Here is a 14602-nt window from a genome sequence, read left to right on the forward strand (position 1 = left end):
TCATTATTTTTTACTGAGCTTTCGATATAAAAATCAAGTGAAATTTGTATATTTTTTTTTCTTTACTTTTTCATATTGCGAAGTATTATAAAATTTAAAAATTAATAAATTCTCGGTTATAGAATATTTTTAAACTCAATTTTAAATATATAAAAAATATTAATTTATGAGAAAATATAAAAAAATGCATGATTATTAATCGGTCATTAAAAATTTAATATTAAAAAATTTAAAATAATATATGTAGTTTGAATTTGATACAATTTAAATTTAAAATTATCCCTCAATATTAAAAGAATTGTTATTAATAATTTATGAAACCTTTTTTACATTAAAAAAAATTAATTGACTAATTTTTTATTATAGAAATTAACCAACAGTGTTTTTTAAAAGTTGATTCGTGTTTTTTTGCCCCCAATCAATTAACGCATGATTACAGATTTTTTAAATTAATTTTATTTATCATTTATATAATTTTTTTTTTTATTAATTAAAACTATCACAGCGTGCTTTTACAATCAATGTTTGCTCAAGCACTTAAAGTGACTGTGATTTATCAAAAAAAAAAAAAAACCATATATCTGTTATCATTTTAATTAAATTATTTTTTTTTTTATCACAGCCAAAATTTTTTTATACTCAAGCTGAATAATAATCAATTAATCATGATAAATAAATAAATAAATAAATCATGACGTCAGTAAGTAATAATAATTACGTGTCACTATATAAGAAAAAAAAAATAAAAAAGATTACAAGAGTTGAAAAAAAATGAATATAAAAACAAGAAAAAAAAAAAACTGTGCGAGGGAATATCATAATGATCACCATTATCATTCTAATCACCATTGTTTAATAATTATCACTGCTTTAAATGTATGTTAAAAATAATAATAGACAATACTAATATGTTGATTGTTTTTTTCGGTGGGTTTTTACAGATGTTACTGAGGAAGCAGCTAAAAGAGCACAAGTACTTGCTGATCAGGCATTCGTTGATGGAAATAAAACAGGTAAAATTATCTCATAATTTCATCAATCATTAAATTATAATACAGTTAGAAATTAATAGTTTAAAAAAAAAAAAATAAAAACAATATCATAAATTCATCAAAATCAAAAGAAAAAAAATAAATATCATCTGCTCATTTCAGTCAATCATTTTTTTTTTTTTTTCTTTGTTCAATCAAAAATTGTTTTTTCAAATTTTTTCCTGGTACCCTCGGTTATATTTAGCTTTATCTTAGTTGGCACTTGCTGACGCTTTAAACCCACACATGGTTAATTAATAATTCACAAAAACACTTTACTGAATATTTTCTTTTTTATAAAAATACATAAATCATTTTTTTAAATTAATAGCTAATTAATTTTTGTTTATGTAAATTTAGTAAAGTGTTTTTTTAACTCGGTACATAAATAATAATTACATACTAATAGTGCTATTGACTAAAACATAAAAATTAAATTTAAAAAAAAAAATCCTAATCACTAATACAAATTAATTTGATGAATGCTAATTATTATCCTATTTTCCTACTAAATTATTTTTTGTAAATAGCAGATGATTTGACATTTTGATAATTAATAAATTTTACAAAAAAAAAAAAAAAAATATATAGAATTAATTAAGTGATGATGATAATAATTAGAAAAAAAATATAAATAAATACAGAGCAATATTATTTTGTTATTTTAATAATAAGGTGAAATAAAAAAAATGTATTATGAATAATGAAATATTTACAGCAATCCTATAGTGAGTTTAAAATTAAATTAAGTGTGTTATCAATGTGCTTTATGCCCTTTTTCTTGTTCCTGTTATTATCCATGTCCTTTTGGATACAGCTGAGATTGATGGAACATTAGACAAGCATGATTCATCATCTGTTGCATCAAATCAACCTGTTGCTGTGGCTGTCACTCAACATCAATTAAAAATTGTCAACAAGAATGAGTTAAATTTAAATTTAGAAGGAAGTCAAGGAATAAAAATAGCTGAAACAACAACAACAAAAATACCAAAATTAACAAAATTAACAAGTTCAAGTATTGTAACGTGACATTACCTTCTCACTCAATTTTAAAATTTTTACTCGGGACGCGGATCAACTAATGTTACAGACAAAATAGGGGGGACGGAAAATTTTATTCTACGACGCTAAAATTTACCTAAAAACGTCACTAAAACTAACCAAATAACCAAATAGCCAAATAACCAAATACCAAATACCAAATACCAAATACCAAATACCAAATACCAAATACCAAATGGCCAAATAATCACAGAAATCACAAAAATCACAGAAATCACGAAAATCCAATAATCCAATGAGTCCAATGATGCTGATCCGTTCCTGAAAATATAATTCTAAAATTAAGTTGAGGGGTTTGCCTGGGTCGCTTAGTATGCTGGTTTGTGGAGAGAGGGACGGGTAAAGAATATTAAAATTACGTCACTGAAATAATAAAACAATGGGAAAATAAATCACTCAACAAAACGATAATTAATGTACTCAAAATTAACCAAGTTTATTTAATAATTAAATACGAAAGTTTATCAAATATCCAAATACAACACAATAAATGATCAAGTAATTACTAACAAAGAGGCATATGATACTGAAAAAGGGGAATCTTAGGATGGATGACTCCTGCTCCTAGACCTTGGTGGAAGGGATGGCTCCGCTTCCTAAGACTATGGTATGGATGACTCCAATTCCAAGGGGGCAAGGGAGGGGTTGTCCGAGGTTCTGGGATGGCTCACCAGAGAACCTGGACTCACTGCCGCTGTAGGCAAGGGAATCTGTCTTGTGTGTGCTGTGCCACAGCTTAAATAGCTGTGATTCTACCCTTTCCAATTTTATTCCCACTATGACTGATATGGACCAATCTCAATGAAGTTACTCAAATTGACCAGTCAAAATCATAGTAGGGCACACGGTGGGAACGGTAGTACTAGAGGGGATATTATTAGTGTACAAACCGGTTATTCCCCTCTTTACTCACAAAAATAAGAATAATAAAAGCGTCCCTGGTCAACCGTACAATAATAATAATAAAGAAAAAATATTCAAGAAAAATAAATATAATTTTAATTTAAGGTAGACGAGCGAGTCTCGTCACAGCATCCTCCTTAATTTTCCCTCCTCTTCTTTTCGGGCTCCCTTCTGCGGACTCCTATCGGCTTCTGGCTTCTGTTGTTGTACCGTTGCACCTGGTTTATGACAACAAAAAGATAAAATGCCTAAGGCAATCCGAGCAATCATTAAAATGACAGCCAGGATGTTGCCCAATTGAAGTTATAAATTGGAGTGTCAATAGTCGGTGGGTTAACTTGGGGGAATAAAACGTCTATGGTGTTGTCAATCACTAACCCTCATAAGAGAAACCGTATCCTTCATTATCTGGACAGGATGGCTCCTCAATCACTAGATAACTTAGGACATCTTGAAAAGGATCAGAGGGAGCAGGTGAACGGGTTAGGGGGCAGGCGAAACCGGGACATAACGACTGATCTGGACGAGGTGGTAGACGACGTGATTGGGCAGATTGTGTAATCTTTTCTTGTCGAATCGCCTCTAATTCCACCTCGTACAGGGTTGGGGAATGACGGGCTGAAATTCGGCGCTGGAAGGTGGGCAACAAGTTGCGGATAGTGTAGTGTACACGCTCCGATTCTGACCAGGGGGGATCCGTTCTTTGGAATAAACCACGCATACATGAAATAAAATTTCGAACTAATTCGTTTGGCCCTTGTACGCGCTTGTCGATTTCTTCACGTAATGCACGTTGATAATCCGGGTCGGAAAAACTGGCACGAAGAGCAGCCTTCGCGGCTAACCATGAATCGAACTTGGTTTCGTGGGTCATATACCAGGTTAACGCTGGGCCTTTCATACAGAAAGACATGGTTAGCAACAGTGCGCGATCACTCGCCCCTGTGCACAACCTTGCCTGTTCCACCCGATACAGAAATTCTTCCACGTCCTCTCCAGGGTGGCCTGAATAAGACAACTTCCAGCTTCCCAAGATCCTTAACAAATTAGGCATGCTGCGATTGTGGGTGTTGGTCTCTAAGATGTGAAGGTCCTCAGCTGGAGGTATAATTACGCGTCTAGGTGCCGGATAACGGGGTTCATTATGCACGGGTGGGTTGAGGTTTGATCCTCCCTGAGGTGGATTGGCACGAGCGGGTGAGGCAGGCTCATGGTTTGGGGCATCGTCGTCTAAACCTGCATACCGAGTACGCAATATATTGTTAAATCGCTCGGTTGCGCATAAGCGGCAATCACTACGATAACCACGGCCGGCGTGAAGCTCGTGATCGTTTGCAGGGCTAGGGGTTGAAGAAAATGGGTCAATTTTCTTGTGGGTGGCCAGGTACCTAGACCCAATTGTACTGCGAAAAACAGCAGGGTCTTTGGTAACTGGTTCCGAGGGTGGTTTGGTAGAAGTCTTTTGGGGGGGCTGCGTGACTAAAGAGGACGACTCTTGGTCGATAACTGGGACTGCGTTCTGAGAAGGTGGGGTAGGAACACGGTCTTCACCAGATGGTCTGGATGTAGCTCCGAGATCCTCTGGTGAAGGATCTGATACGAAAATGTTAACAGGGGGGTTCCCGGTTATTTTCTTACGACCGCGGGTGTTTCTCTTAAGAGGGAAGTCTCCTTCACTAGTCGAATCCACTGGGGTCTCTTCAACTTCAAGATCAACTGACTGGGCCTTGGGTTTCCGCCCTCTACGCTTAGGTATGGTGCCTGATGGTCCAGGGGGTGAGGATGTCTCCTCGTCACCCATAATAGCAACGGTAAGGATCGTAAGTGGCGAATGTGGGATTAGGGCAATTTAATTGACGCAAAAGAAAATGGAAAGACCGACTGCGAAATAAAATATAATCAGAAAAATCCTTTAAATACTGCACTGCACATACAATATTCCGAGACTTAGTAATCTTACGACTTAGCAGGTACGCGCGTGATTAGCTACTGAATGTTCTGAAGCCTTGGATCGGCCTATATAGTGAATAGGGGGCAATTTCGAGGGTGGGGAAATTCTGGCCACAAGTGGGGATGACAGCCTACTTCATACTCGGGAAAAGAGGGGAATCTGTGGAAGTGGATGACTCCCACTCCTTCCAACAAATTTTTCGATGATTCATGGTGCATAATTAGTCGTAAAATTAAATGGAAATTGAATTTTCCGGTAGGCTGACTAATTATTACAATAAAAATTAATTCATCACAATAATATTTAGTCGCATGGTAAATGGGAATGAATTTTTCCGGTGGGCTGGCTAATCATTACAACAAAACTTAATTTATCGCAACATGATTAGCCGTGGAATAAACGGGAATTACTTTTTCTCCGGTGGGCTGACTAATTATTACAATAAAAATTGATTCAACGCAACGTAATCAGTCGTAGAACGAATGGGATATTATTTTCCTCCAGTGGACCGACTAATTAGTACAATGAAAACTTAATTTATTATAACATAATTAATCGAATAAAGTGGGAATTATATTTTTCCGGAGGGCTGACTAATTATTACAATAGATTTTAATCTACTATAACATAATTAGTCTGGAATAAATGAAATTATTTATTTTTTTCGGAGGGCCGACTAATTATTACAATAAAATTTAATTTATTATAACATAATTAGTCTTGGGATTAAGGGGATAGAAATTTTCCGGTGGGCCGACTAATTATTACAAAAAATTTAATTTATCGTAACATAGATAGTCTTGAATAAATGGGAATTATTATTTATTTCACCGGAGGGCAAACTAATTATTACAATGAAAATTAATTCATTATAACATAATTAGTCTGGAATAAATGGGAATATTTATTTTTCGGAGGGCCGTCTAATTATTACAAAAAGAAATTAATCCATCATAACCTGGTTAGAATAAATATTTTAAATGGGTTTGTACTTTTCCATTTAGGCATTAATTATACAATAAAATTTTTCTTATCACAAACATAATAGTCTGGGATTAAGGGGAATTTTGTTTTCCGGAGGGCTGGCTAATTACTACAATAAAAATAATTTATTATAACATAATCAGTCTGGTATAAATGGGATATATTATTTCTTCGGTGGGCCGACTGATTATTACAACAAAATCTAATTTATCGTAACATAATCAGTCCTGGGATTAAGGGGAATTTTATTTATCTGGAGGGCCGACTAATTATCATGAGAATTTAATCTATATCATAATTAGTCAAAATTTAAATGGGAATTACATTTCTCCGGAGGGCCGACTAATTATTACAGCAGAATTTAATCTACTATAACATAATTAGTCAAAATTTAAATGGGAATTACATTTCTCCGGAGGGCTGACTGATTATTACAATAGAATTCAATCTACTATAACATAATTAGTCTAGTTTATGTGGGAATTGTATTTCTCCGGTGGGCCGACTAATTATTACAGCAGAATTTCTACTATAACATAATTAGTCAAAATTTAAATGGGAATTACATTTCTCCGGAGGGCCGACTAATTATTACAGCAGAATTTAATCTACTATAACATAATTAATCTGGAATAAATGGGATTTATATTTTTCTCCGGTGGGCTGACTGATTATTACAACAGAATTTAATTCTTCGTAACATAATCAGTCTGGAATAAAATAGGATTTATTTATTTTCCGGTGGCTGACTAATTATTACAACAAAAATTAATTTGTCGTAACATAATTAGTCTTGGATAAATGGGTTTATTATTTTACCGGAGGCCGACTAATTATTACAATAGAATTTAATTTATCATAACATAATCAGTCTTGGGATTGTGGGGTATTTGATTTATCGGAGGACCGACTAATCATTACAATAAATTTAATCTACTATAACATAATTAGCCTGGTATAAATGGGGTTTATGATTTTACTTACGGAGGGCCGACTAATTATTACAATAGAAATTAATCTATCGCAACATAATTAGTCGAATGGGAATTCCCTTTTTTTTTTTCCCTCGGAGGGCCGACTAATTATTACAACAAAATCTAATTTGTCGTAACATAGTTAATCTGGAGTAAATGGGAATTATATATTTCTCCGGTGGGCTGACTAATTATTACAACAAAATTTAATTTGTCGTAACATAATTAGTCTTGAATAAATGGGATTTATTATTTTACCGGAGGGCCGCTACTTATTACAGTAACCCATGGCTTCGGGATGACTCGCCACTGAACCTAAAGTTACTGGAAATAGGTGGGGATATTGTAAATACATTTTACTGTATAGTGGGGATGTTAAAATAACAGTAGATGGGTGGGAGTATCAGAGATAAATTTTATAGTAGCAATAAATAGGTGGGAGGAAGAATTTTATTTTTTTTTTCTAAAAGAGGGGAAGTAAGAATAAGCTTTTAAGATTACGGTAAACGGGTGGGAGTACAATAAATAAGTTTTATAATAGTGGGGATAGATGAAGGTAGAGTAAGATACAGAGTAAACCCGGCGGAGGAATATCTGTATACACATTTTTTTTTCCTTGTCACCGCGTGGGAAAACTAAATCCGTTTATCTTACCTTCAATCTGTGACCATAAGAATGCACCAGGACGTAGCGCGTAGTTATCCTTTTTTTTTTTTCACAGTTTCCCTTCACAATCACATTATTACTCTTATAATTCCACTGATAATCCTGCACTGAATCCTTTATGCTCACTTTAATTAACATGGTTCCGGGATGACTCGCCGATGAACCTGGGCTGGACACGTTGTTTTTTTCTTTTCTTTTTTTTTTTTTTTATTATTTTTCTTCTTAAACTTAAAACACACTAAAGAAAGGGTTTGATTTAGAACCTGAATTTAATATTCAGGTCCCTGTTTGGGCGCCATTTTGTAACGTGACATTACCTTCTCACTCAATTTTAAAATTTTTGCTCGGGACGCGGATCAACTAATGTTACAGACAAAATAGGGGGGACGGAAAATTTTATTCTACGACGCTAAAATTTACCTAAAAACGTCACTAAAACTAACCAAATAACCAAATAGCCAAATAACCAAATACCAAATACCAAATACCAAATACCAAATACCAAATACCAAATACCAAATAGCCAAATAATCACAGAAATCACAAAAATCACAGAAATCACGAAAATCCAATAATCCAATGAGTCCAATGATGCTGATCCGTTCCTGAAAATATAATTCTAAAATTAAGTTGAGGGGTTTGCCTGGGTCGCTTAGTATGCTGGTTTGTGGAGAGAGGGACGGGCAAAGAATATTAAAATTACGTCACTGAAATAATAAAACAATGGGAAAATAAATCACTCAACAAAACGATAATTAATGTACTCAACATTAACCAAGTTTATTTAATAATTAAATACGAAAGTTTATCAAATATCCAAATACAACACAATAAATGATTGACCAAGTACGCTTACTAACAAAGGGAGGCAAAAGAACTACACGATACTGACAATGACCAAGATAAAGGGGAATCTTAGGATGGATGACTCCTGCTCCTAGACCTTGGTGGAAGGGATGGCTCCGCTTCCTAAGACTATGGTATGGATGACTCCAATTCCAAGGGGGCAAGGGAGGGGTTGTCCGAGGTTCTGGGATGGCTCACCAGAGAACCTGGACTCACTGCCGCTGTAGGCAAGGGAATCTGTCTTGTGTGAGCTGTGCCACAGCTTAAATAGCTGTGATTCTACCCTTTCCAATTTTATTCCCACTATGACTGATATGGACCAATCTCAATGGAGTTACTCAAATTGACCAGTCAAAATCATAGTAGGGCTCACGGTGGGAACGGTAGTACTAGAGGGGATATTACTAGTGTACAAACCGGTTATTCCCCTCTTTACTCACAAAAATAAGAATAATAAAAGCGTCCCTGGTCAACCGTACAATAATAATAATAAAGAAAAAATATTCAAGAAAAATAAATATAATTTTAATTTAAGGTAGACGAGCGAGTCTCGTCACAGTATTGATGAGTCAAATCAAAAAAGTAAAATACCAATAAAATTAAATGATCAAAAACAAAATACAATAAAGAATATAAAAGATACAAAAAATATTCCATCTTCATTGTCAAAAGAAATAATTAATAATAACAACAAGGATAATCAAATGATAGTAAAAAAAATTATAACTGATGATTGTGATAATTTTAATTTACCAGATATTACAGATGTGGTAACAAAAAAATCAATGACAACATCATTAACATCAATAAAATCAATTGATGATAATGCAACATGTACTATGAAAACAATTGTAACAAAAACATCATGGGATTCATCTGGTAAATCACGTGATGATCAAGAAAGTTGGGATAATACACAATTTTCACAAGACACATCACCAGGTTCAATTGCTGAAGCAAGTTTTACTAAAAATAGTGATTCAAGACAAGAATTACCAAGTGATTCAGACAGTGATTTATCACCAAGACCAACAAGACGATCACTCAGTAAAAGAAGAACACTTGGAAGTTCAAGTGGATCAGATGTTGCACTACATGAAGGTGCTGAATTATCACCTATGGAAGACGACCAAGGTACCACAAATAAAAAATCAAAAAAAAGCAAAAAAAAAAAAAAAAAATCTTCTAAGTAAGCGATGTTTAATATCCTGCTGATTAAAAATAATCAAATTCCTTATTGTCCTTATTTAAAAGCCTTCAACATCCTCACCAATTTGCGATGGATATTTTTTTTTTTACGATGCAATTTAAAAATTCGCTTATGGCTTATTTTCCCAAATGAATATTTTCCAGTGTGTGTGTCTGTGTGTGTTTATTAAATGTTTATATTGTCTTTGATGCTTTGGGTTTAATTTTATAATTATCAAATAAGGTGCACGTATTTAAAGAACAATTCCGGTTAATTATTTTCATAATTAATTTAATGAAAATACGAAGTAAAAAAAAAATGGAACAACAAAGTTTGCAAAGTCTTTCTATGCTTCTTTTAATTTGGTTTTTTTTTTTCTACGATAATTTATCAAAAGCTGCTCGGGTTTTTTTTTTTTATTACTAGTTAATTATTTTTTTATCATTTAATTGTTGTTATTAAAATATGAATTGGAGCTTTTTTTTTTTAATCATCAATTGTCATTTTAAGTAAAGAAAAATTCATTCAGTTATTCAGGTTTGTTGTTTATTTTTTAACTTTGGTTCATTGGGATTTTTTTTTTGGCTCATTGAGCATTCATAATTAATTAAATTAAAAAAAATTGATAAATCGGTTTATGGTATTATGAGTATTTACGTATAAAAATAGCAGCAATCAATAACGTTGAATTGGATGATAATACCGGAATAAGGAAGAAGACTAGATGTTATACAATCAAGACAATATGGATATTGAGTGTCATCGCTGTTATTATTGGACTTTTAGGAGTTTATCTTGCAATGGAGTCCCATTCACAAAAACATATCCTGTCAAGTAATGATCCTAAAAAAAATGGGTACGATCATTATTATATTTTCTTATTTAAAATATTTTTTAATAAATTATCATCAGAATATTCATGATTGATTAGGTGATGATTATTTCAATTTTAAATAAAATATAATAAAATTATTGTCAGGTAATTGTTACATTTAAAACAAACAAATTATATATATTTTTTAATTTTTACATAAGTACAAAGTGATATTTTATTATCAAGAAATTGCAAGCTTTTTTATTCCAATTTTTTTTTCATTTTTTTAATTATCCCAATAATTATTAGCCAGTATGTTGCACGTGTAGTCACTTTAGATTACTATTACACACACAAACACACAATGCATGATGCATTTAGTAGATTTTATAAATAAATTATTGTAGATAATAGTTTTATTTATTTTTTTTTAAATTAGTCAACACAAATGCTTTGCACGATATTAAGTAATTTTTAAGATGAATATATTGTTCTGTTATTTAATTTTGTTAATTTAATTTATTATAATTAATTTGATAATGAGTAATTAATTTTATTATTTATTTACACTTGTTCCTTGGTAGTTCCTTTAATATTATATTTTTAAATAAATTGTTAAACATGTCAAGATAAAGCTAAAGTGTAGAGGGACCAATATTGTCATTTAAAATTAATCATTTTACAACATTTATTTATCTAGGTATTTATTTATTTTTTTTAATTAACAAATTGTTTTTTTTTAATTATGCAAATATATTTTATGTCAAATGTACTTTTTTCTATTGTATATTTAATTTATTTTTCTATGAAAATTGAAGCTATTTAATTTGAGGCAATTAATAATTTAAAAAACAAGTTTTTTTTTTGAGATAATAATTATAATGTTTGAATTATTATTCGTTTAACATTACTAATTAATTAAACAATTATATAAAATCATTTTTTTTTTATGAATATTCAATTTTTATTATATTTTTTTATGAAATTAATTACAAAAATATTTAAAAGCAATTATTAATTTATTTTTTTTTTAAATTATTTATATATTTTTCATTTTAATTAAAAATTATGTGCTTAGTATATTTCCCTGTTTGGGCATGACGTAAAATTTGAGATAAAAAAAAAAATAATAATTAAAAGTAAACTGCGTAATAAAATATTTGCAAATGAGAAAATTAAAAATTTAAATGCAATATAAAAAAGTAATTTATAAACAGCTATGATAAAATGAAAAATTATAAAAAAAGAATTTTTTTTTCTTCATTATTTTATCATTTGTTGACTTGTTTTGAATTTATTTAATTATTTATTTTTTTATTTCATATAGAATCTGACTTTTTGCAACACAGCGAGCCATCCTATGTTGAGACAACGACAACTGAAATTGATCCAGAAACAAACGAAAGGTAATTCAAATTTAAAAAACAAAAAAATCATATTAAATTCACATTTAATTGTTGTAATTTAATTACTAATATAATTGCTTTTTTAGAATAACAAAGACAGTTAAAACAGTGACATCATCATCTTCATCAGTAACAGGTGGTACCACAGGTGGATCTGATGAGCTTCGTGAATCAATGCAAAAAATAATGGATCAATTTATGACCGAAGAAAGAAGAGGCCAGTAAATCGAATTAAAAAAATTAATTTAAAATAAATTCATCAACGAATTAAATATGAAAAAATTATAAAAAAATTAAAAAAAAAAATTTATATTATATTATTTAAATCGACTTGGCAAGCCAAGATAAAATTTCCGTAAAAATTTCATACATGAAAAATAATTTATTCAGTTTAATTATTCTTCTTTACAAAGAAAAAAATAAACAAAAAAAAAAAAAAATATTAACTATTTAAATAAAAATCAAATATCGACATTTTTTTATTTTTTTAAAATAAATTGCATGTTATTAATGCAGTGGTACCTGATAATCCGCAACTGGATAAAATTATGGTAAAACTGCATAATTGTGGCCTAGGCTTCCGTATTTAATTTCATTCTTCATCGAAAAAAAAAAACCTATTTATAAAATAATTTATTATAAATGAGAGATAAAACAATTGGCTTGTTTTTTTTGTTTAAATTAAAATTTTCAAGCAATAATTTATTTATGCTAGTTTGACTAGCTAACAGTTAGTCTTAACTATGCCAACCCGTCCACAAAAGCTAATTAAAATTATAAAAAATATCAAGTTCATTTATTGCTCGTTAATGAGTAATACATTGAACTAATTCTTGCTTATTAAATCCACAATCATAATAATAATTAAATTTATACACTAAAATGCGCAAAAATATTGTCATCTAAATAATTTATCCTAACAAAAACAATCCAAATGCTTATAAATTATTAATAAATTATTTTAATTTCAATACTTTTAAGAATGACTCTCGAGCTTCAGCATTCTACAAAATAATATATTAAAAATAATAAACAAAAGTGCTTTACTGCTTTATGATTCAAATTAAATATTAAAAAAAAAAATATATCGTTTAAGGATAAACGAAATACACAAAATAATATCGAAAAAACAATATTATAATGTAAAGAAATATATAAATTACTGTTTCAATAATGACCTATATATTTCGACGTTGTAATTTTTATGAAATAATAAAAAAACAAAAACAATGATAATCAATTTAAATATTGTAACGTGACATTACCTTCTCACTCAATTTTAAAATTTTGCTCGGGACGCGGATCAACTAATGTTACAGACAAAATAGGGGGGACGGAAAATTTTATTCTACGACGCTAAAATTTACCTAAAAACGTCACTAAAACTAACCAAATAACCAAATAGCCAAATAACCAAATACCAAATACCAAATACCAAATACCAAATAGCCAAATAACCAAATACCAAATACCAAATACCAAATACCAAATAGCCAAATAATCACAGAAATCACAAAAATCACAGAAATCACTAAAATCCAATAATCTAATGAGTCCAATGATGCTGATCCGTTCCTGAAAATATAATTCTAAAATTAAGTTGAGGGGTTTGCCTGGGTCGCTTAGTATGCTGGTTTGTGGAGAGAGGGACGGGTAAAGAATATTAAAATTACGTCACTGAAATAATAAAACAATGGGAAAATAAATCACTCAACAAAACGATAATTAATGTACTCAAAATTAACCAAGTTTATTTAATAATTAAATACGAAAGTTTATCAAATATCCAAATACAACACAATAAATGATTGACCAAGTACGCTTACTAACAAAGGGAAACAAAAGAACTACACAATACTGACAATGACCAAGATAAAGGGGAATCTTAGGATGGATGACTCCTGCTCCTAGACCTTGGTGGAAGGGATGGCTCCGCTTCCTAAGACTATGGTATGGATGACTCCAACTCCAAGGGGGCAAGGGAGGGGTTGTCCGAGGTTCTGGGATGGCTCACCAGAGAACCTGGACTCACTGCGGCTGTAGGCAAGGGAAAAGTGTCTTGTGTGTGCTGTGCCACAGCTTAAATAGCTGTGATTCTACCCTTTCCAATTTTATTCCCACTATGACTGATATGGACCAATCTCAATGAAGTTACTCAAATTGACCAGTCAAAATCATAGTAGGGCACACGGTGGGAACGGTAGTACTAGAGGGGATATTATTAGTGTACAAACCGGTTATTCCCCTCTTTACTCACAAAAATAAGAATAATAAAAGCGTCCCTGGTCAACCGTACAATAATAATAATAAAGAAAAAATATTCAAGAAAAATAAATATAATTTTAATTTAAGGTAGACGAGCGAGTCTCGTCACAGCATCCTCCTTAATTTTCCCTCCTCTTCTTTTCGGGCTCCCTTCTGCGGACTCCTATCGGCTTCTGGCTTCTGTTGTTGTACCGTTGCACCTGGTTTATGACAACAAAAAGATAAAATGCCTAAGGCAATCCGAGCAATCATTAAAATGACAGCCAGGATGTTGCCCAATTGAAGTTATAAATTGGAGTGTCAATAGTCGGTGGGTTAACTTGGGGGAATAAAACGTCTATGGTGTTGTCAATCACTAACCCTCATAAGAGAAACCGTATCCTTCATTATCTGGACAGGATGGCTCCTCAATCACTAGATAACTTAGGACATCTTGAAAAGGATCAGAGGGAGCAGGTGAACGGGTTAGGGGGCAGGCGAAACCGGGACATAACGACTGATCTGGACG

General features: G+C 31.4%; 1 protein-coding gene across 16 annotated transcripts in view; it reads left to right on the plus strand.

Moving 5' to 3' along the window:
• LOC122854288 (ankyrin-3-like) overlaps nucleotides 1-12473 on the plus strand; it is a 47861-nt gene extending 35388 nt beyond the window's left edge. For 14 of the 16 annotated variants that reach the window (XM_044154785.1, XM_044154784.1, XM_044154797.1 and 11 more), the window contains 3 exons: nucleotides 942-1013; nucleotides 11751-11829; nucleotides 11916-12473. In XM_044154785.1, the coding sequence (XP_044010720.1) occupies nucleotides 942-1013; nucleotides 11751-11829; nucleotides 11916-12054 (290 nt within the window). In that variant the 3' untranslated portion in view covers nucleotides 12055-12473. Of the gene's footprint in view, nucleotides 1-941; nucleotides 1014-10278; nucleotides 10466-11750; nucleotides 11830-11915 lie in introns of those variants that run through there. The other 2 variants (XM_044154786.1, XM_044154798.1) reach the window with 1 other exon arrangement.
• The last annotated feature ends 2129 nt before the right edge of the window (nucleotides 12474-14602 follow it).

Source organism: Aphidius gifuensis, linkage group LG4 (assembly GCF_014905175.1).
Source record: "Aphidius gifuensis isolate YNYX2018 linkage group LG4, ASM1490517v1, whole genome shotgun sequence".
NCBI classification, from domain to species: Eukaryota; Metazoa; Arthropoda; class Insecta; order Hymenoptera; family Braconidae; genus Aphidius; species Aphidius gifuensis.